Source organism: Neodiprion pinetum, chromosome 5 (genome assembly GCF_021155775.2).
Source record: "Neodiprion pinetum isolate iyNeoPine1 chromosome 5, iyNeoPine1.2, whole genome shotgun sequence".
Taxonomy (NCBI): domain Eukaryota; kingdom Metazoa; phylum Arthropoda; class Insecta; order Hymenoptera; family Diprionidae; genus Neodiprion; species Neodiprion pinetum.
In genome coordinates this window covers 27941159-27964306 of record NC_060236.1, presented here as the reverse complement: position 1 = coordinate 27964306, position 23148 = coordinate 27941159, and the positions used below count along the sequence as shown (strand labels likewise).

The window sequence follows — 23148 nt, the reverse complement described above, 5'->3', positions numbered from 1 at the left end:
TTTCACGAATGAAAATACTCTCCTGACACAACCGTCGTGAAACATCGTAAAATATCGTAAAGCAGCGACCGGGACGCGGGAAATGCCGTATACTAGTTATACCAATTGGCAGTTAGTTTATCCTGGTTTTTTAATTATTCACCGGGTTGGCACAGAGATTGTCATTATGAAATGACTTTGACTTGACGGCAGATCAAGAATATAGATGTTTGTCTATTATGATTTAGCCATCGCTCTACATCACAATAATTGTTATTTATCATATTTTTATCTGGAGTTTGAGAATCGTTGTAGTTTTAGGAATATAACCTATTCTGCAGCCTTTTCTACGTTCAAAATTACAAACGCCGGACCATTTTCAATTCGAGTTATCATAAGTTTATTACACGAGAACTGGAACTTGGGTAATTTTTTCAATACATCAAAGACACAAGTATAAGTTTCCAGTAACTTGTCAATAATAATTTATGACTTACAAGTACTCGGATCTAAAAGTTTAAAGGTAAGAACTCTTTGTTTTTCAAATCTTTTGTAACACATTTCTTACCTTCAATTCCACTTTCTGTAATAAGGCATGACACTCTGTATTTTATGGTCAACCCATGTTCAGTACAAAGTAATTATTGTCAATGGCAGATTTAACTATATGCCAATTTAGAGCAGAAATTCAATTTAGATCAAATTCTCATTACATTACAGTTGATTTGGATTTATGAAATACAGAATGACCAGCGAAGGAAGTCAGGTGGACTCCGATTTGAACATATATTTTGTCATAACGAGAGATCAGAAAGATGAGAACGATTGCTCAAGCGACATGTGGCATGCATTTAATGTAAGTATATCTGTTTAACCATACTAAAAATTTAATGGGTATTTGCTGACATTCAACCATAAATCACCTACTGCAGTTCAATGCAATTTGTGATTCTGAAGATTTAATTTTCTGCAAATAGTGCAAATAATTGATTTCACAGGATAAACTACAAAGTATAATCATATGCACGGTAAAATTTTATGCTCCAAGTTTTTTCTGATCACACTTTTATTTTATAGAGCTGCGACGAACACGAATTATCGCCAAAATGGATAAAAGAGAATTTATGCGACAACTTAGCACCAGGAAAGAAGGACGTGTTTGTATTGGAAGAATTTGAGGGGTCAACGTTCGCACATTTGAAAAAATTTAAATGCTCGTAAGAATTTAATACAGCTGTTGATTGTAGCAACATTTACAGTATTCATACCATTTACATTTCTAATCAGAAAATTGAAGCTGCATGTCATGAATTTCTTACATTATACAATATTTCCTTCAAACAAACTCATTTCACTTATCATAATAAATCAGCACATAAATATCAAAGCTCGATGAAAACTCGGTTGAAAAATTACGTAAGCTGCTAGTAACAACTGATGGTTCATTATGTTTTAGCAGAATAGTTGGACCGCGATGTTTACTGAGCTGTTTCATGACCGGGGAACCAATTCCCGAAGGAACCAGCCCAGTATTCACAACTGCAATGAGAGGCCTGGTTGTCAGTGTGTCTGGTCTCACTTCAGAGGCAAAAGTACATATTATCTACGAATTATTTTCAAATTATAGAGGCAATTGCATGTTGGTATGCAAACAACTGTGATGCTTGTATGATACTATCCTGTTCCGATGAAATAGCAATTGTTATATTGCGATCATTTAAAAATTACAAGGGTTCTTTATTGTATTGCCTTCAGTGAAAATTATTGTTCAAGTTTTATTGATCGTTTTGTGTTTTATAGAAAAACAGATAATTTTTTGCGTAAATATTGTCTTCTGTGTGCTCCTAAGCAAACAAAGACATTTAAACATATATATACTTACAGTTGACAAAAGGTAATTCAATCATCGATTATTCTGAGTCTCATTTTTTTGTTTTCAGGAAAATATAGGAAGGAAGGTAGAATACATGGGGGGTGTTTATTCGCGACAATTGCGAAACAGTGTCACACATTTGATTGCAAATTTTGTGATGTCTGAGAAGTACGAGGTCTGTATATTTATATATGGCTAAAAACATTAACAACGACTCTTACAAACACGAATTGTAGCAATTTTCGATATCATTTATACTTTTCTAGAAAGCTGTTGAACAAAAAATACCAGTCATGACTGAGAATTGGGTAACAGCAATATGGGAAGCAAGTCTTGTGGAAAATATACGGGCTACGAGCAGTAGATTTGACGAATACAAGTGCCCTGTCTTCATGAATCTAGTTGTTACCTCAACCAATTTATCTAAGCGAAAAAAAGAGATTAAACAATTGATCACTGATAATGGTGGGGTAAGTATTAACATCCAATGTGTGATGTTTCTCATTGCCCAGAGCTTTGAGCGATTTACTTTTTCAACTATTATTTTTTTTTTTCCTCATCATTGACTATTTTCTACTATCTTCTCGAAAAGTTTACTTTATTAACGTTTTTGGATCCCGTTATTGAAATAAGTAATGGAATCTTAATTTTAAATGCGCTAACCAATGGTGAATCAGACTTATTCAAAAATTACATACAGAGTGTACATATCCTTAGTTTTCGGTTAGATAATGGAAACGCAAGGAAACTAGGGAAACTGTACCCAGTATGCAATTTTGCTGTAAGTTGAATTTGGTTATAAACAGAAGTTTGACTTGTGACAAATATTACATATATAGTTCATTTAATACAAAGTATATTTATGTGCATGCTGATGTTTAGTCCCATTTTAACTCTGTCCATTTTTTCAATGAGACAAAAAGCTAATATTTTACATAAATAATTTAAAACAGTTTTCAACTGCGTTTATTAATTTAGTGTGTATGATTTGTAGTCTAGAGATGTACTATTGGCATGAATTACTGCTTACGTTTACTAACTGCTTTCTATTACTTTGCTTTTTCTCTGTAACATTGACACTGGAAGTCTTTTATTGCCTGTAAATTAAATTTAATCATAACTGAGTATCATGTTAATTTTCAGATATTTATGGGAGCTTTAGATGGTGCCAAAGTAAAGATCGTTGTAGCCCCAGAAGATTCAGTGCTCAGTGAAAAGCTTAAGTATGCATTGCAAAATAACATTGCCTGCGTTACACCTCAATGGGTTCATCACAGTGTGAAGCACGGTTATGCCCTGCCGTTCTCAGACTACTTAGTAAAAACTACAAAAAAATGTTCAACGCCTGAGAAATCTAATGGTCTGTTGAAATTCTATCGTGAAATGAAGTTTAGAATATTCGTAATAATATTTAAGATATTGAAATAATGAAATGGCAATAAAATCTCCTTTCTGTTGCAGTTAATGCAACATTAAACTTTTCCACTATAAGTACCATACCGGGAGATTCGAATCAAAATGGTTTTGTCAATGAAACTATGATGACAACAATGTCCAGTACAATTCAGGAGCGATCACCGCTGGAAAACAGAGGTTTTTTTTTTTAATGTGTAGTTTAGTGTAGGGAAAATTTATAGATAATATTGATACGGTGATTTTAAAATTACTTCAACTTGACATGACGAGATTTGATTGTCAATATAATGTGTACACACGTATTTTCAGGATTTGACTGAATCATTGATATACAAAATTCCAGTTTGAATATTTGTTAATTATCGCTTTCTATATAATTACGTTTTAGCTGCTTATGTGGAAGTGCTGGCCAGACTTAATATTCACCAGGCAAAAATGGCAGGATCATTTTTAGATGGTTGCAATGTAAGTCACCAGACCTTGCAATGAACGAGATTCACCGTGAATAACTCGAATATTTGACATATTTATTTCGTACGAATTTATGTATTTGCAGATCTACCTGACCGGATTTCCATTGGATCACAGAGAAAAGCTGAACCGCATATTAAATGTAGGAAGTGCAACACGATTAGACGACATATCGGATGCTGTGACTCATGTTATTGTTGGAGAACCAGGCAAAGCATTGCCTGAAATAAAATCAATGAAATCAATGGGACTGAGGTAAACGTCAATTCAAATAACATATCAATAATTGAGTAAATCTGATCAACGCATGAAAGACATAAACATTTAATACACGTTTCCTTTACAGTCCGTATTTTCTAACAATAGATTGGTTGGAAGAAAGTATGAAAATAAAAAGCACTGCTGCAGAAGAAGACTTCAAGTATGAGTTAAGCGAAGACGTATCCCATGAGAAAAAAATGGAACCACCATCTCCGCTTAGTAAAAAGGTTCGAAATATCGTACTCGATCGTATTTAATTCTTTCATCGTGATAACTACGTTATTTTTTGTCATTAGAATTTACAATTACTCCAAAAACCCAGGAAACCACCAGTACCAGTGTTCAATATTGACAAGGAAATGAATCAAGTGAAAGAACCTGAAGAGCCTGATCTTATTCAAGAATATCTGAGGTCGAATGCATCTAGTAAGTAAATGCAACCTTAAGAAATTTTCATAATCACGAATAATAAAATTTGTGATATGGTGCTTAAATTCCAATTTGCCATACAGCATAGCATTCAATAACAATGCATGTTTTAATATCCACAGGTGTAGCCAATAAATCGCTCAAAGAACTTGTACAACAACAGAATGAGTCGACACTAAAAAGCGACAAAAACAGTGATGCAAAAACTGTCACCAACGGTAATTGTCACACAGGTGAACCGCACGTTTCAGAATTAAGCGATGACTCCACAATACCCATAACACAACCATCTGAAACAAATGTCCGAATTCTGGAAGGTAAAATTCAGTCTTTAACCACATTTAACAGTTCGTATTGTCTTATAAATAACCAGAATTTTGTATACGTATATACGAAAAATGCAGTGTATTAAATACCCGTTTAAATAACACAATCATCAACTTCAACAGGTTTAACTTTTATTTTAACTGGATTTGAAGATCAAGAAGAAACTGAGCTATCGTCTAGCATAACTACACTGGGAGGAAAAGTAGTCCCAAATTCCTACAAAGGAATCCCTGATTACGGTGTCGTACCATTATTTGGCGCTCCGCTAAAACATACAGTGAATGAAATAGTTACAGATTTATTCATCGTGAGTATAAAAATTACCAAGGATCACTATATGTCCCTACAGAGATAATTCGTCTGATTCTTTTTTTAGGAAGATTGTATAGACTTGGAGGCAGTAGTTGAGATCAAGTATTATTACAAGCCAATTTCTTTGAGTAAAGACGTTACACCGTTGACGAACTGTGTCATTGCAATGAGCTCATACACGGGAAAGGAGAGAACATTTTTATCAAATGTAGCCGAAGCGCTTGGTGCGAGGTAACGTAACGTAAATAATTGTTAATATTCGTTGCATAGCGAGAATTTTCTTGGCTCTGATGAGAAAATATTGTATGGAATACAATGATTTCATGAAACTTGGCACAATCGTGTACTGATTTTCTGGAAGATTATCAATTACCTACAGATTTTAAGAATATTTATTGGTTTTCAGGTATCAAGATACATTTGCCCGTAAAACTTACTTGAACAGAAACACATATGGATGTACACATCTGGTCTGTCCAACACCAGAAGGAAGTAAATACAATGCAGCAGTTAAATGGAAACTTCCTGCTGTAACTGCTGATTGGCTTTTAGCTTGTCTAGCTCAAGAGCGCTGGGTAGATGAAACCCCGTATCTTGTTGGCGAAACGATTATAGGTGCTTACAGATAACATTAATGAGTATAAAAATGAGGTTGAAGTTAGTAACGTTACTGTAACGATGCATGTTTAAAAAACATCATTCCTTCACATCTTTAGGATTTTATGGGATTTAGTAAACCATTATAAACAAAACATACTCATAACTTGAAAAGTCAGCTTCTTGAAAGTCATTCTAAAATTGCACAATAACGAACTTTTCTCTGATGTTTCATTATGTTAACGTTACTAACTTCAACCTTGTCTATAAAACATGATAATTATATTAACACTTATTCATCCAAAAATCTACAGCTGACGACAGACCCGAGGATCCGAAAACGGGAACACCAAATCAAATAGATCCAGTCATTGGCGAAATGGGACCGCCTTCGAATCCAAATATAAGACAAATTATAACGCCGAAACGCAATTTACCATCTCTCCAGGTAAGTTGATTTTAGTTAGAATTTAAACGTCTCTTAAGTTTGTTTTATAATATCGTAGTACATTGGAGTACTTCTGATTAAAGTATCTAAAAATGTGAATTAATTGCTGAAAAAATTTGTCAGTCATATCTTTTCATTCGAACATTATTTTCTTCGTTCATTCAATTTTTAACGATTTTTGTTTCATATTGATTCATATTTGTAGAGTTCCTGTTCTTCTTCTGAGATGACACCCATAAACAAGAGGCTCAGTCTTGGCGATTACAAAACTCCACCATCCCCATTTCATGTATCCACCCCAGATACACCGTATGGACAGTGTTTCAAACCAAATCCATCTCCAGCAACGAGGAAAAGGTGGCTAAAGTGGGCCGAGGACTTGCCTGATATGTTTGTGCCGGAACCACCGTTGAAACGTCGACGACCTAGTACCGTGAGTTGCTTGTTAGAAATGAACGATTGAAGTTATTATTCACGAGAAAATAATATACTTCTTTTTTCAACAGCCACTTTCAGAACTGAAAAAACAATTATGGGAGGAATTGAAAAAACCATTTGTACGTCAGGAAGATCAAGTAAGTTGCTTGCACGCATGAGTATTTGTACACAGCAGGGTTTATTTGTGAAATATTTTTTATTGATTTTAAAATGGGTAGAATCCTGCAGCAGATCAGGATGAAGCTGCGAATGTATCAGAAGATGTTCCAGACGCAGTCGAGGGGAACCACGCAAGCAATTCACCGCTGTCCACTAATACACCTATAAAAAAAGTATTGGCCTTCGATGACGAGAATAGTCCTACGAAAACAGATCAAATAAATTTGTAAGTAATCTTCCTCTGGTACTGAAATGGTCGTTATAGTTTTTTTGGAGTTTACTCGTTAAGAAACGATTTGAGTTATAGGGCCCGGTACGGAAATTATATGAGGAGTAAAATCAAGTGTAACACGAAAACTTGAGACGTTAAGTAGAAAGAGACAAACATATATATCTGTAGGATTGGACGTGCAAAAGAATGAGATGGAATACATTACACAGCGTATCCTTTATTTGGGGTCTCCTCTTCGTGCGGTGTTTCGTAGTCTCACTGTATAGTTCATTACCCCTGGTCTGAGAGTTGAATGTGTGCGTATTTTTGTACATGTGTGTTGTGTGCCTGCGTATTACGAAGTTCTGCCGCAACTTGTATACTGCTGCTGAGTACAGGGTATGCATGCTGTATAATAAATACATATAGTAGCATTTATTGTATCGATACAACGTACACAAACAGCAACCTAACTATCAACTTTTAATGTTTTGATTTTAAAGTTTTCTTGTACTTCTATGCATTGATACGTGTATTTTTATGTACTACACTTTTATTGAAGTAATATAAATAATCCGAATAATTACAGATATATGTTTGTTTCTCTTATCATTTTGGAAAATGCGTTCATTTACCCTCTTTCTCTATTCGATATATTTCATAATTATCATTCGTAAGGAGTAAACTCCAGTCGTGCGTCGAAGCTGACACACATACTTTTTTTCATATCTATTGTCAGTTGAAAAAATATTATTTTTTTACAGACAACTTGCTCAACTTGATCAAGTTCTCCAAGCCTCAACCCCAGAGTCTAGACCCTCCTCATCTTCTGATTCTGCAAAACAACCTATATATGATTCTGAACCTGTCGATCATATAACAAAGTGTAGGTTTGAAGTATTACCACTAATTGATTTTGATTATTGATAATTTTTGATACAATGATTTTTCGCCTGTAAAAATATGTTTGAGTTTTGTTTTTCACACAAATATTTTCAACCCCAGATTTGTGCGAAAAAAATGAATCCATATAAACTCATTGAAAGAAACTGAAAACACGAATCTTCTTTGTTATCGTGCAGACAAAAGAATCTGTAATCGATCAATTCTTTCAGGCCCTGTTAAAGATTCACAGCCTGATACTGTTGGTTGGGAGGCTCCAGTCCATACAGTGCTACGTCGAAAGGTAAACTAACTGTAAATAGAGATTTTAATTTCATAGTTGTATTGAAATTCTGTTAACTGAACCATTTTATATAAAATGCCTTCCAACATGTAGTCTACCATACCTGAGGATGTCGAACATGAAGATGTAGAGAATGCACCAGACACAACTGTTCTGACAGACGTGGGCAAGGAAATCCGGAGTAAACCCAAATTTATGCTCTCTGGAATAAAGGTTAGATAAACAGTTAGAAGATTCTTGCACACACCTTGAAAGAAATTAATTGACAAGATAGAAAATTAATGAAAAATTATTTGATGACAGGATCGAGGTGATTACGAAAAAGTAATAGTAGAATTAGGTGGTGATTTTTCAAAGGAACCAAATTATGACATGTCGGCAACTCACCTGCTGTGCATGAAGCCTGCACGGAATGAAAAACTCCTTGCAAGTATAGCCGCAGGAAAATGGGTACTCCACTGTTACTACTTAAGAGATTCCGAAGAAGCAGGAATGTTTCTCGATGTAAGTTTGCTGTGAAAAATAACCATTACCAATTTACAAAGATCACAAAATTCATGTGCCAATTATTTAGATGGTTTATTTTCATTTTTTAATCAAAATTTAATCGAACGGCGTATCTACTTCTATGGCTTTTACCCGTGTATTTTTGTTGAAAGGAAGAAAAATACGAGTGGGGTAATCCTAAGAGTGAAAATATTATTCCAAACCCTACTACCGACACCGAAAGCCAAATCGCAGCTGCTGCCCACAGATGGAGGCTAAAATTGACAACAAATCCAGGCGGTGCTTTTCGTGACATGGTTGCTCTGCTCATAGGACCAAAGGAGAGATGCCAGCAGTTTCAAAGACTAATTTGTGCTGGTGGGGGAACAGTTGTCGAAGCCAGGTAAAGTTGATGGTTTTGATCATACGTAGACTATTCACCTCAGAATCATGATTGAATATTTTAGCTTAAACACTGAACAGGAAAACAGTAATAGTCACTATGTATTTATGCTTTCGATTTCAGACCGCCTTACAACACGAGTCCGAAGTCTAAGAAAGTAACTCACTGTTTTATACAAGTTAAGCAGATAGACCAGCCAGTGGACTGGGCGATGATGGCAAGCAAGGGAATACTTTGTTTTTTACCGCAATATCTCAGCGATCATTTGACGGCTGAAAAACAGCTCAATCCGAAAGACTGTGTATTACCTGAATTCAGAAAATATCTTTCTCTCTTGCCAAAATAATTGTATTTATATAAAAAATAGTGATAATAATTTAATACAAATACAAAGTAATTATATAATTCATTCCTGTTAATTTCTTAGAAATAATGCGTTGCTCTATCTAGTTTAAAATGCCGTAAGAAATGATTTCTTTTACATTAACGGTGTAAACTGTTAATCTGTACATTAAAAAATCTAAAAAAAAATTGGTGGTTTTTTCGCGGTGACGTTGAGACTTGGTTTTTGCAAATTTTCTTTCTCATTCGTTGGAAATTAAACTTATTTGCAAAATAGCATACGGGTTTATGAAGTCGGAGATTCGAGTATTACCCGCGTAGACAATCCGATTCGCCATGGCGTAATGAAGAACTAGAATGGCTGTATAGCTGAAAACAAAATAATCCAACATGAGTTTGACAGATGATTTTGCTTTGCTTCGGGGCAGACATCCGACAGTTTGACAAGATTATAGCTTATACGCGCATGTGTATGTCTGTAATCATAAGTTATTCAATCTGAAAGAAATTGATGTTAATCATATTATGACTCGACAGGAAGTTTAAGAAGGAGAAATAATACCGCAGTTTTGATAATTTCTTACCGATCGCTGCGTCTGAGGTTAGGATTCTCGACGTTTGCTTACTCTGTAATTACGTCAAATTCAAACACGTAAATTGATTGAGATGCCATGCAATATAAATTGCAATATTTTCATCAAGGCATCTTGAAAAAATGATCGTTTCATTCGTAAAAAAACGTTCGAAGGTCTAGATTTTCGTGTAGGTAAATTTTGTTCAATAACCCGCCCTTGATTTAAAAATCGATCTTTTCTATCTACGTGTAGCACTGAAGTTCAAAGTTGACAATGGGATGCCAAAACAGTATCTATTTTACATTTTGAATACCACTTACATTTATACATATATACTTTGGATTTCTCTTCTATCTAGGCTACTTCTGCTCTTCTTGTTGGAATCCATAAATAAATCATCAACAGCATCTCGCAATTTGAATATTTTCCATCTTTAAGTATTCATATATAAACAGTCGTGTCGGATATCACTAGGACTCATCTATTGCAAGAATATCACATAGATCTTGCTGATGCGCAACAGTGAGAGAAGTTTGAATATAAAAGGACATTGCGATATTGGATGACTTGGATATTCGTAGGTGAGGCAGGATGTGGGAAGGAGAATTGAGTGACGTTATTCTACCTACAGTATCGACAATGATCATTTTCGTTGTGACAATAAACATTGTCAGATACTTGATGGCTGAGCCGCACATCCACATTAGAGATGCGACTAAATCACATTCGTGGAAACCAATCAAGAGAATATCTAGGGTAATTTAAAACGTTGATCACAGTTACATGAAAAGCCAGATAAGTCTCTGGTAAATCAATCTTTGCATCCTTATTAAAAACTCGTATTGTTTTTAGGCACATTTCTGCAGCATATGCGAATCACTGCTCATCAACGTCGATGGTCTTTATTGCGACTCGTGTGGAGTCTGTGCCGATCGAGGCTGTTTCAAACTCGCGGATCAACAGCTGAAATGTAAAGACATAACGCTAGCTAGTGACCAACCAATGAAACATCATTGGGTCAAAGGTGGGTAACTTTGTTATTGGTTTGTATTCGTGATGGAAAAATACTCGCAAGGATTTTCCATTCAGACAGTAGTATTCTGCCGAAATTGGTACTTACTATAAGAATCGTCTTGACCTCAAGTTTATATGTGGAAAGAAATCTTGGAAATGTAGATCACTCAAAAAGAAACCGAAAACTAATTTTTTTGTCAACCTTCGGCCCTTTGTGTGGACCCACCTCAGGACATACATTTACTTAAACATTTACAATTTGAATCTTTGCTAGTCGTGGTCTAAAATTGAACAAGATTAGTCCTATGTTTCCTTTGTTCACCGCTGTTTGTGTAAGGAATGATTTGTTGAAATTTTCTTGTTCGTTTTTTTTCCCTATAGATGTTTAAATAAATACATGTCCTGAAGAAATCCCACACCAAGGGCCGAAAGATTGACTCACAATTGATGTTTCTTTTTGATCGACCTAGATTTCCAAGATTTCTTTCCACATTGGTATTTATTGCTTGTAGTTACGAGAGAACTCTTGTATAACAGGTAACTTGCCAGTAACTGCGATGTGCGATGTTTGTGATGAAGAATGTGAAACTGAACCAGGGCTATTGGATTGGTGGTGTTGTTGGTGTCAACGATGCGTTCATGATCTCTGTAAATCTAATTTACCAGAGGAAAGTTTGAACCATGAAGATTATTGAGTTCATTATACTGACAAGATATTTGATCTAGAATTCACTCTGTAGATATGTGACTTTGGGAAATTCAAGCTGATGATAGTGCCGCCGGGAAGTTTGGAAGTAGTCAACACCCGCAGCAAGATGCGCCGTCGACTTCAACTCCGTAAAATAATACCTCCACTGTGGCCAAACTGGAATCCCATAATTATTGTTGGTCAGTTGAATTGAACGTGTGCTGGATACTGTATTTTCCACTTACCTTAATTCAGGCAGAGCAGAAAAAGTACTTGAGTATCTACGAAACGTACAGTCCAGTCGAAGAGCTATAACGAAAGATATATCATATAAGAAAGGTTTGAAAGTGCAATTGAAATTCATCGAATTAAATTTAGTTGAAACAGTATCCCCTTAGAAAAGGAAAAATTTAAAAGCAAACAATAATTTCAGCTACAATGAAAAAATCGCAACGTTTAAAAAATTCTAATGAACTAAGACTCATTGTGATTGTAAATTAATTTTCTATAAATCAACAAATTCGTATTTTCTATTTGATTTCTCAGTTTATCAAAAGAACATGGTTACTGAAATCATTGCAAATGACGAATAGTAAACCAAATTCAACTCGTATAACATCAGCTGCACTTTCAACTTTTGTTATATCATATTTCTGACTTCAGAGCTCTCCGACTGGACCATACGTTTGATACATCCTTAATCTGAAATCTAAACCCAGCTAATCGTAACAGCTCATGATTTTTCCAGCCAATAGAAAATCGGGTAATAACGACGGGGCTGCAATATTGTCACTATTTCGAAGGCTCCTAAACCCAGCGCAAGTTGTTGACCTCGCTGATCGAGATCCTGTCGCAGTGCTTGAATGGTGCCGTTTGCTCGGAGATGTTTCGTGCAACATTCTTGTCGCTGGTGGTGATGGGACTGTGGCCTGGCTTCTCAACACGATTCATAAACTCCAACTAAAGGTTGGAACATGATACTAAATAAAAATAGTATACACTTACTTATTATCCAGGGATAATTTTTGTCATTCAAATTAATCCAAATTTTCATTATTTTGGTTCTCATAGCCGATTCCATCTGTGGCAATACTACCTCTGGGAACAGGTAATGACTTGTCTCGTGTTCTGGGATGGGGAAAAGAGCATAATTCGGATCTAGATCCAGCAGCCACCTTGCAGCAGATACAAGCCGCCCAGAAGGTGGATCTTGACAGGTGAGCTTTTTGTTGTTCAGAGAACAAAAAGTAGAGGTACAAGAGCAACTGTTGAATCATTCATCTATATTTTATTCTCAAATATTTTCAGATGGCAGGTATCAGTAAAACCATTCAGAGGTCTTGGATTCAGGGGTTCGAGCAAAGATCATTTCATGTACAACTATATAAGTATTGGTGTAGATGCACAGGTCACATTGAGTTTTCATCGCGCCAGAGAAAGTTGTTTCTATTTATTCAGTCACAGAATATTTAACAAGGTGAGACATTTTCATTATCTCTTGTCTTTATGTAGCAGTTTTTCTAGGTGTTGGTAATTTCAAGTCCAGAACGCCTTGCGAATTTTGAGCTATTATGCATCGTGTTGTCGTGTAGCTTCTCTATCTGGGCTTTGGGACACAGCAAGTTGTCGAGAGAGAATGCAGAGATTTGGACAAAAAAATTGAACTTTACTTGGATGGAAACAAAGTAGAACTACCATCAATTGAAAGTATTGTCGTTCTTAACATACCTTCTTGGGGTGCCGGTGTTGATCTCTGGAATATGATTCCTCAAGGTACTACTAATCGCAATTACCATTCATTACGGATCGTTTAAAATCACAGTCTGTCAATCGGTCTCATTAGCTTACATTTTCATTTCAAATCATATGAGTATTCATCCTAGTTTCAATTCTGTCCACTTTTTTCTATTCTACAAAGATGAGCTGCTGATTAGGCTTTATGAGTAAAAAAAATTCAAAAGTTTTCCAGCTTTCAATTGGCAGTGTTAATCCATAAATGTATTTTCTCACACTAATTTTCTAACGATTAAATACCTAAAGGAGTTGATGGTGTTCAAGAGCAAAGCATAAATGACGGAAAGTTAGAAGTTGTTGCGATATATTCTTCATTTCATATGGCCCAACTCCAAGTGGGTCTGTCTCAGCCTCATCATCTGGGGCAGGCATCAAATATTAAGGTCAGAATGCCGTGATAGGTACTGAAATTCAGAATGGCATATCAGTTAAAATTTTGGTAAAGATGCTAATGTTATGTTACTTATATTTCAGATAAAATTGCTTGGTTCATGCGCAGTACAAATAGATGGAGAACCTTGGTATCAGCATCCTTGTGAATTTAACATTTCGTACTGCAATCGGGCATCGATGTTGAAAAGTAACTACAACTAATTCACATTGCCTGCATTAATGCTTGTGCAATTGACTTATTTTTAATTGTGTATTAACAAACGGTTTCAACGGACAAAAGCAGATTTTGTAGTACTATTCTTAGTTTTAATCAAGAAGAAAACTCTAGTCACATTATAGAACACATCACGTACATACAATAGTTATTTTTTTAAAGCGTTGCTATCTTTTGTCTGCAATTAAAAAACTACTCTATTCATTCTCGCCCTTTGGGCATTAATCGAAATATGCCTGAAAATATTCATGCGTATATTTAGGATTACGATTATACTTAAACTGGAGTGTCCCGGTGACCTTTATGAGTCAGTCAATACCACAATGTCAAACAATTTGTCTCTCTCAACTCGGATTACTTTCGATTTCGTGATTTGGTAGATTCTCATTAAAACAACTTAAAAACTATGTGGTGCTGACAGTTTAATTTGTTGATTTTAAGTATGAACCAGACAAGTACTGTGAATAATTGATGTACCTATTTTTAGATGTGTATTTTAATACTTAAGGATTTGTATGGGCTTGGAATTGATTCTGTTTACCGATATTTGCATTTCCGTCTTCTTATCTCAAACGTTCCTAAGATAGCCAAAATCTCATAAAGACTAGAATCTCTGTAAAAGTAATTTGGATATATTTTATTATCTTTACTTTTTCTTTCAAAGCAATCTCATTTAAGTCATTAGTTATCACCTTATATAACTTTCGTCATTCCGTTCCGGAGTGTACCATTGTCTAATTATCAAATGTGGTCTCAAAAAATTAAATGGGCGTTTATTATTCCGTAAAAAGACCTGATCTGATTGTTAATAATAAGTAATGCAGCCAGGTTGTATTTGATATTTCTCAATACACATGAAAGGTCATTTTTTGAGCAGGACTGAAAAATGGTTACTTAAATTTTTTCACATGTTCAGTGTATCAAATTTTCACGATTTTTTATATGTGATTTAAAGATTCAGTATCACTTGACTACAATCTTGATGATACAAAAATTGCAATGAATCTTGAATTTTTACGTAAAACATGTTGAAAAGCTATAAGTTTTAAATATACATACATATAATATATGGAATATAATATAATTTCATGTCACTTAAGCGGGAAAACATTGATTGCAACCTATTCTCGAACGGATAATGTAGCATGATCTATATATGTATACGTAGGTACAAAAAACTATTCTTTTGTCAATAAAACGTAAAAAATTCGCTGAATAAATATGATTTTATCATATATAATGTAGTCAATACCCAAGTTTATTACAATATCGTCAAAGACGGCATTTTCAATTACATTTTGTGAGTAGCCGATAGTTCACTTCTCATGATTAATTATTACACTAGACCTGCAGTGTTGGAATAATAATAATTATTTATTTAATTTCTTCAAATATACATTCGTCCGTATAATGTATTGATAAACTCAATGATCGATTATAACTATGCATTTAGATATGTACATGTATGTATGTACAATAGTCCGGTGGGTATTGATATGCAAATTTACGAATAATACGAAACAAGTAAAATGCAGTGTTTAACAATAACTTACTGGTTTCTTTTTTTCTTGTCTATAGACATGTTGTTACTCTGCAACACCTTGCTGGTTAAATAATAGTATGATAATCAGTGTGCAAAGTGTATAAATAACTGGAAAAAATAAAAAAAAAAACGAGGGATGGAACAAAAGAGAAATTAACAGAAACAGATCTGTAACGATGAATTTTTCACCATAGCGAGGTCCAAAGCTGCTTAATGTAAATGATTCCATTAGAGAAAGTGAAAATGAATTAATGATCAAAGAATCAAGGCTAGCTTTATAATATAATGCATATGTAAATGTTAAAAGCAATCAAGGATGTAATAGCTATGCATCTGTAAATATTATTATGTTAAATACTTGATAAAACAGAGCAAGAAAAAAAGTAGAGTTGTAAAAACGTGACAGAAAAATTACTAAAACAATAACGATAATTTATGAATGTATGCATACGCAAAAAAGCAAGCCTTGATTGAAATTATTATTTTTTTACTGGTCCTGTAACTGAGCATAAATTGTTCGGTAGTTTGTCTATTAAATTTTTGAATAATAAAAGATATTAATATCGAATGGCCAAGATATTATGAAAAATTTCTCGATTGTGAGACTCACAATACATCGGTATCAGCGTTCCAAACCACCGTATTATCACTTCTTGATAAATAGTATCAAAAATATAATCCTCATAATGAAATGTATACATAATGATGTATCCTGCACATCAGTTTGTATTACACATTTGATAGTAATTTAATTTTAGACGGCATTGAAATTTTTCATTTTTTTCCTTCTTTCTATTATTCTTTCAATTGATATTCATTTACGATACCGTTTTACGGATTATCGATGGATTATTATACGTTGAATCTCTACAAGAATTTAGTCCATAACATGAATGTAACTAGGTGACATGAAAACACAACAAATATATAGCACCTGAAATATTGATGAACAACGGTTGATAATAATTGGATTACGGAATAGGATGAAGCCCAAACAAACGAGAAATCGCTTTGCTCAGTCTTTCGACGTTACTCTGTACCACCCATTTTAGATTTTTTTTATTTAACAGGGAAAACTTTTGAAATTTGTTTTCAAAATAATTTTTGTTATTGGAAACAAATTAACGAAATAGAATAAAATGGGAGGAGTGAGAAAAACATTGTCAAATTAAATCAAATTTTTTAGGTACAATTGCATGGAACATGCCACATTGCTGAATGAAAAAGAATCTATCTATATACATATGTGTGTATATGTATAGGTATGTAGTACGGATATGTTTGAATAAATATCAACAAAAGTATTTAGATGTATATATTATATATGCCAGCATATACGCAAAAATAATGTTTTGTGGAATGCACATCTGGAAAATATTGAATAATGAATTGATTAATGATATAAACCAAAGTCCATCCCGTAGACTTATTCTAAACTAATAACGATAACAACATTTAAAAATAATTCTACTTATACTCCAGACCCTGTATACAGGTAATCGTTTTTGGCAATCGCATCATACGGTGTGGTAATTCGCTAGTGCTGATTATTCTTCCGTCAACTGTAGTCACGGAACATCCAAGTTTTACAATTTCTCTACAAACGATTATTTGTCAAATTCTCCCTCTCTGATATATCGATAACTCGGTTTCTGATTCCCTCCTGAATCAAAAAAAGCAGGCTGGGAACACTTGCCGATTTCAATTCCTCTGAACTTGATAATCATATTTGATTAAACCTAGATTAATATTGTATTCCTATTGCCGTTTCTCATTGAAATTTAGGTGTAAAACCAAAATTTGTTCTAAGTTGTTCCAAGAAGACGAACGTCAGGATTGTGTGAGGCGCCAGTCGAACAAATGCAGGTATATACCCCTGAAAATAAACATTTTCACGTTGCATCAAATCAAAGTTTAATTTAATTTTGATTCTGGTGGTGGGGTAGCTAACTGAATTTCCAGAACTCACTTTGAAGAATCCCAGAGGTCCAAGTTTAGCGGTGTAAAGTATGAGATCGATCATATTCTGAAATATTAATCAAGTTTTACAAAATTCTTCTTGCGATCAAGTGTTAATGTATTGCTTACCTTGAATTCTCCGGGCTTGGCATTCATGGCTCTGGTCTTGAGGACATCCAGAGGCTGGGTCAAAGTTGTCGCTATCGCACCCTAAAACAAAATGGTATTCATCCTAAAAGTTTCAACTCATTTACCCTACATTTTGATGGTAATGTATTCTCACTACAAAATTTGAATGACAATTATTAATTTCAACAAAATTTCATTAAACACTTACCGCTGATAAACTGGACAAAAAATGTGTGGTCGGACTATCAGTGAACATGCCAGATTGTAATAATAGCATTTTAATCTGATCGTAAAAGCTTAACTGTCCGATAGTCATGAGGGCCGCCCTGCTGGTCGCAGTCGAGCAACCGTTAAAAAGTCGAAGAAAGCCTTCCTCTTTCCATACTCGGAACAGGCCGTCCAATGCATGTTTGTAACTGTAAAAAGGGATTTTATCGTTGCAGTTAAATGGGCTTTGATGAGAATAGTCGCCAGTTTCGTAAATTATGAATTTGAATTTCTTTTGACATCGCAATTCAATTAGATCTAAAACTGTGTCTTACTTTCTTCTCAGCTCCGGCGATACTTTGATATCATTTTGCATTCGTACATTAATAAGATCTGCAGGAGTACCGATAACTCCGCCGACAGCTCCTGAAATGCCAGCCAAAAATAATCGTTGGTGAAACGGCAAACTGTAACCTGGAGTTTCCAGGGCTTGTTTTCCAACCTGTGAATTGAATAAACAGCTGGTAAGTAAGGCTGACACGTTATAACATAAATTGATGACCAATCTTCAGAAGAATGATTCAGAAAAAATAAATTTATAGCGTCTTTGTCGTGAAGCAAGTTCGTTTCGATCGTGTCTTACTGAAAACCGGCAAGAATTTCGAATTACCTCGTAAAAGCCGAATCTGGTTGTCGAATAAGTAAGCTGTCGTAGAAGGGAGGCTGTGAGGCCATTGTAAAGTGCGAAAACACCTTGATGTTTGATTATCTTCAAAGTTATTTTCGATACAGATGATTTACCCTCCTGCTGTGTTTGCAGATGGACCTGTGAAGTTTATTTCAATCTTAAGAACAAGACTTTGAAGTTTCTCCTTTACCACGAATTCTGTCATTTTCATCTATTGATAAGAAGATGTTTCATTCAATGTGCTGTAGCAACAATTTTCAACTGTCTAATCCTGAATCTAGGCGTTCTAGACCAAGCCTGTGACCAACTGAGAATAAATTTACTTTATACATATCAGTCAACTGAAACATGATTTCCTATAAGCTAATTAGACTAATTGTAGGTTTAATAATTACGGTCTATCAACATCTAATATCTCGTTAACAAAGTCCTAAAAGAATTATCTGTGAAATCGTATACAATCGTGCCAGTTCAAGTTAAAGAGGGGGGAGGGATTATGTTAATTATATTACACATTTGTTAATTGACACCTTGCTGTACAAAATTTGAGACAATTGGTCAGTGTTTCCATGCGTGTTAACATAAATGGTGAAGGTAAAACAATGTGCGCGACATTGTTAAATTAATTAAATTACGTGAGCTGAGGATGGATGTACATTCATAGAATTAGAAATACGACCAGAACTCCAGAGCCAGAGCATGGTGGTAGATTCTGTGACAACAATTCTATAATGCCGACTGAAAAATTCGTTTTCAGATAAAATTTTAAGTCAGATTAATGTTGGATTGTTTTCTTGTTCCCCTAGAGTGACTCAATTCAATACAATATTTTCAAAAACATTTGTACAAAGCAAAACTTCAGATAAACTGTTGACACGAGCCGATTCCCAAAATAGACATTGTAATTTGAAAGTTGGATGAATTCAAACATCCAAATAAACACCATCCCGAATTCTTTATATACTTTGAATAGTCAGATAGATTTTACAGATGGATCTTTATAATGACTACGCTTATTTTTGGAAAGATCAGAAGTTGATTGCACAACCCGACGTAGTTACATAACTGTTATATTTGGAAAAGTATATTTTAGTATCTACCGACTATACCGATTTTCTTTAAATATAAATAGCAACTACGTTCTTGTAAAGGATATTGCATGGAAAAAGAAATTGCAATAGCACTTGACGTAACAAGTTGATAATGCAAGCTCATCGTTGATTAATTATGATTAACGATGGAAAGCGCATATTATTCAAAGTCAAAGGTACAAATATTTTGTACATACTTCTCTCGCGTAGTTTTGTATCGGAGAAAAAAAAAAAAAAAAAAAAACACGCGCTCGTAAAGAAAAATAATTTCTCTGGATTATCCAAGACAAAAAATGAGAAAATTCTTTTTTTAATATCAACTATACCTTCAACAAATCCAACGGATGGGTGACACATGCAGCACCTGCGGAAGCCAATCCACCAAAATACCAGCGGGATAGTTTTTCATTTTTTTTTACCATTTCTAAAAAAAATTACTGTCGCTTACGATCGTCTATTGGCAAGAACACTAGGTATGAGAAACTGAAAGTAAAATTATTGAGAATGATATTCATTTGCTTGTAGTTACAAATTTTGTACAATTATAAAAATTAAAAATTGAACTACTATATGCGTATCGTTATTCGAAAGCTGTCTTCCGATTGATTCAATTTTTTACCATCTTTTTTACCCTGTAAATCAAGGCGTACGAATGAGACGAGGAAGAAAAGAATATTAATAGCAGTGTTAATTGTAGCTGCTTTTTGTTCGGTACACAAAAGAAGTGATCTGTGACAAACTGCAATTCCAGTTAATACAAAATAATCACGAGACAGATGCAAGAAGTGTTTTCCCAGCTTTATGTAAAACGCATCATAAATATTCTCCACGCTTCGGTGTAAATAAAAAAATTAGCAAGTACGTCAGACTGCTTACGGCATAAGCAATAAATGCGACGGATTTTTCAATTCTAACTTAGTCGTATTTTCAGAGATAACGACAAATTTTGACATAGCTACAAAGTCCAAATTGAATTTCAATCTTAATATTGAGAAAATAATTTCCTATCAGAAGGTACTCGTTACTACTTGATCTCTGGCTTTTCATCTGACTTCTAAATACACTTGACATTCAAATATGATGTAAGATAAATTACATCATACAAATAATCTTCGGACTTATTATTTGTAATCAGAGATAATAATATAAAAAGTATCTGTGATAGTGGAAAATTTTTATGTGCCAGTGTAGAAATAAAAAATAAATAGCACCTTATCGCACAATTCTGAATGAATGTGATTTGATCAGAGATCAACAATCACATTGAGGGAAAGTCAGTGAGAGTTTAGTTGAAGGCTTCATTCATCGGAAATTAGAACAATACTATTCATAGACATTGCTATTAAAGGAATTGATTAATATATTCTTCTTATTTTTCAGTAAAAAGAAGCATCATCTTTTCTTTCTTTCGTTTGGATTGAATAGATGTCCTTAATAGGCCCGACTGTGATATTTTGAGAAACATTGTGAGGCTTGAACTGACATTTAGTCCACAACTGAAGGGCTAATTTGAGGATACACAAGTTTGTATAAATGACATGCAGAATTCATTCTTTCATGTAACGTAAATTCGATGTTAATCTACAGGTCAGAGATCAGTTCACACTTTAAGCAAAGATAAGTTGTACAGCTAAGTTCTGCCTAATAGTAACGCCTACCATCTTAATTTCTATTCCTATCTTCATGAATTTTTACTTTCTTATTTTGGTGTTTAACAGTCTTTGGAAGTACAATTTATTATATTAAAATATAGAACTCAAGATATATTTCCAAATATGTAAAAGAAAAGTATTGAATATAAGGATAATCAATAACTAAAATAGGAATTCATGAATTAAATTGGATTAACATTAAATTTAATATATAGTTAACTTTGAAAATGGCTCAATAAACATATTTAATTGAATATAGCGAAGACGTAATTCAAAATCTTATCGGATATCCTGACGCAAAACTGATTATATACTTGAAGACTGTTAAACTGGGTTTTAAACGAAATTTCTTAAGACAAATTAGTCATCTTTTCAAACAGGAAGTTATCTAATTTCAGTTAATACATTACTAAATAATTATATTATAGCTAGACTTATAACGATATTCGAATACGCTATATCTATCCCGATTATGAACGTTATTCATGCCCAAAGGATTTTCAAAGCATAAGAAGAAATAACAATACATATAAGACGTAAAGGGATTATAAATGAAGCAACATCTGAGTCAATGGTAAAATATCAACGTAATACAGGTGGATAAACAAAGCGTAGTTACAATCATTTGTCATACATACTTTTATGATTATCAAATAAAAGAAGTTCTTCGACTGACTGTGAAATTCAATTATTTCTAAACAATTATGTTTAATCTGATTTAGGATAATTCAGAAACATTTTTTAATTCAAGCCTGTAGATTTATTTAATTAATATGTAAAGCTGTAATAATTCATCTTATAATAAAAATAAATTTTGTCTTATTCGCGAACACGAATTCTCATTGAATGTGTCGAGTCTCTGATCTACTTCCAGTTTGCTAGGTGCACGTGATAATAATTTTCTCATACTTTATGCACCGAGCGATTTATGACCTTGTCTCTCATGCTTTCATGGGCCGTGCGCCTTACACAAACACGATAACTTGTGTATGTGTTGTGTTACCACACGGTTACCACGCGAGTTTCATATAATTTTTTTTTTTTATTTATTCTGATTTGTTTTTTTTTTACACTGAAATCAGATACGCACGGTCCTATCATATGCAAACATCAGATTTTGCAGACGTGAAATTAACCGACCGAGCGAGTGATTATCGTAATTGATAATTATTCCCGTAACCTTGATTATACATATTTCAAAAATTCATTCAATTCATGTATGAATATTACACGCCAATTATTATTGAGAAATAAGGAGTTGTCGTTAATTGACACTCTACGTATAATCGGACAATGTATTAATTACATAAAATGAAAAACGTATATAGAAAGAGAGAGACTTACATTTAGGTATAACAACTTCCCTGTAGCGGGTAACGAACTCAGATAATTGATAAACCTATGAAACAAATGACACGTGAATTGTTGGTGTTGAGTAATGACTAGATAAACGTGTGAAACAAATGACATACACACACAGATACGCACCCATGCACATTCAAGTAATTGGGTTGCGTCAAAATATTTTGTTTATCAAAGTTACGGATCAGCCCGGTCTGAATTTCTCCCTCAGCGGACACTGACGTACTCGCCTGGCCAGGTCACGGAGATCACTGGCCATAGCTTCGCTTAAATATGGAGCTTTAACGAGAAAATCCGAAGAATGACGAAATCCCCGCCACATCTCGAATTTAAATCGATGGTTCTCTCGAACCATATTGCTACGATTACTAGCCAGCGCTGCCAACCGCAGGACGAAGTTATATCCACAAATCTACAAGCCTTTTGAATTTAAGAGGGTGTCCTGGTCGAGTTCGATCCTGACTTAGATATCTCCAAATATCGAAGTCCCCGTATCTCAAA

The 23148-nt window shown here is 34.2% G+C and overlaps 3 protein-coding genes and 1 long non-coding RNA gene across 17 annotated transcripts; 2 read left to right on the top strand and 2 right to left on the bottom strand.

The window, feature by feature from the left end:
- The first annotated feature begins 22 nt into the window (after positions 1-22).
- mus101 (mutagen-sensitive 101) lies at positions 23-9452 on the top strand. Of its 3 annotated transcripts, none has more exons than XM_046625531.2 (26): positions 23-502; positions 724-835; positions 1057-1196; positions 1436-1571; positions 1920-2027; positions 2119-2322; positions 2996-3212; positions 3314-3445; positions 3657-3733; positions 3825-3994; positions 4086-4227; positions 4297-4426; positions 4552-4746; positions 4879-5063; positions 5133-5299; positions 5475-5683; positions 5980-6113; positions 6319-6546; positions 6620-6688; positions 6770-6936; positions 7686-7807; positions 8037-8107; positions 8201-8320; positions 8411-8611; positions 8767-8996; positions 9120-9452. In XM_046625531.2, exons 2-26 carry the CDS (start codon positions 725-727, stop codon positions 9340-9342), a joined length of 3888 nt encoding a protein of 1295 aa, XP_046481487.1. In that variant the 5' UTR covers positions 23-502; position 724; the 3' UTR covers positions 9343-9452. The 3 variants fall into 3 exon arrangements, with proteins under 3 accessions (XP_046481487.1, XP_046481486.1, XP_046481485.1); XM_046625530.2 differs by having other exon boundaries at positions 700-835; positions 1439-1571; XM_046625529.2 differs by having other exon boundaries at positions 700-835.
- On the bottom strand, positions 6669-10639 carry LOC138190961 (uncharacterized). Its single transcript, XR_011177119.1, has 6 exons — positions 10234-10639; positions 8747-9707; positions 8495-8620; positions 8211-8309; positions 7639-8116; positions 6669-6911 (listed from the first exon to the last, which is right to left on the bottom strand). It is a non-coding gene; the product is annotated as an uncharacterized lncRNA (long non-coding RNA).
- Positions 9726-17220, top strand: Dgkepsilon (diacylglycerol kinase epsilon). 4 transcript variants are annotated; one of them, XM_046625536.2, is made up of 11 exons: positions 9726-9939; positions 10495-10669; positions 10766-10937; positions 11465-11595; positions 11668-11815; positions 12364-12581; positions 12687-12832; positions 12924-13092; positions 13208-13388; positions 13656-13792; positions 13884-17220. In XM_046625536.2, the coding sequence occupies exons 2-11, from the start codon at positions 10505-10507 to the stop codon at positions 14001-14003; spliced, it is 1587 nt and encodes a 528-aa protein (XP_046481492.1). In that variant the 5' UTR covers positions 9726-9939; positions 10495-10504; the 3' UTR covers positions 14004-17220. The 4 variants fall into 4 exon arrangements, with proteins under 4 accessions (XP_046481492.1, XP_046481490.1, XP_046481491.1 ...); XM_046625534.2 differs by having other exon boundaries at positions 10272-10669; XM_046625535.2 differs by having other exon boundaries at positions 9726-10100; positions 10272-10669.
- On the bottom strand, positions 14897-22918 carry Dic1 (Dicarboxylate carrier 1). 9 transcript variants are annotated; one of them, XM_046625540.2, is made up of 9 exons: positions 22774-22918; positions 22630-22684; positions 19960-20116; positions 18525-18680; positions 18190-18356; positions 17856-18063; positions 17648-17728; positions 17529-17585; positions 14897-17435 (listed from the first exon to the last, which is right to left on the bottom strand). In XM_046625540.2, exons 3-9 carry the CDS (start codon positions 20053-20055, stop codon positions 17331-17333), a joined length of 870 nt encoding a protein of 289 aa, XP_046481496.1. In that variant the 5' UTR covers positions 20056-20116; positions 22630-22684; positions 22774-22918; the 3' UTR covers positions 14897-17330. The 9 variants fall into 9 exon arrangements, with proteins under 9 accessions (XP_046481496.1, XP_046481501.1, XP_046481498.1 ...); XM_046625545.2 differs by having other exon boundaries at positions 19960-20057; XM_046625542.2 differs by having other exon boundaries at positions 22758-22907.
- Between the last annotated feature and the right edge of the window lie 230 nt (positions 22919-23148).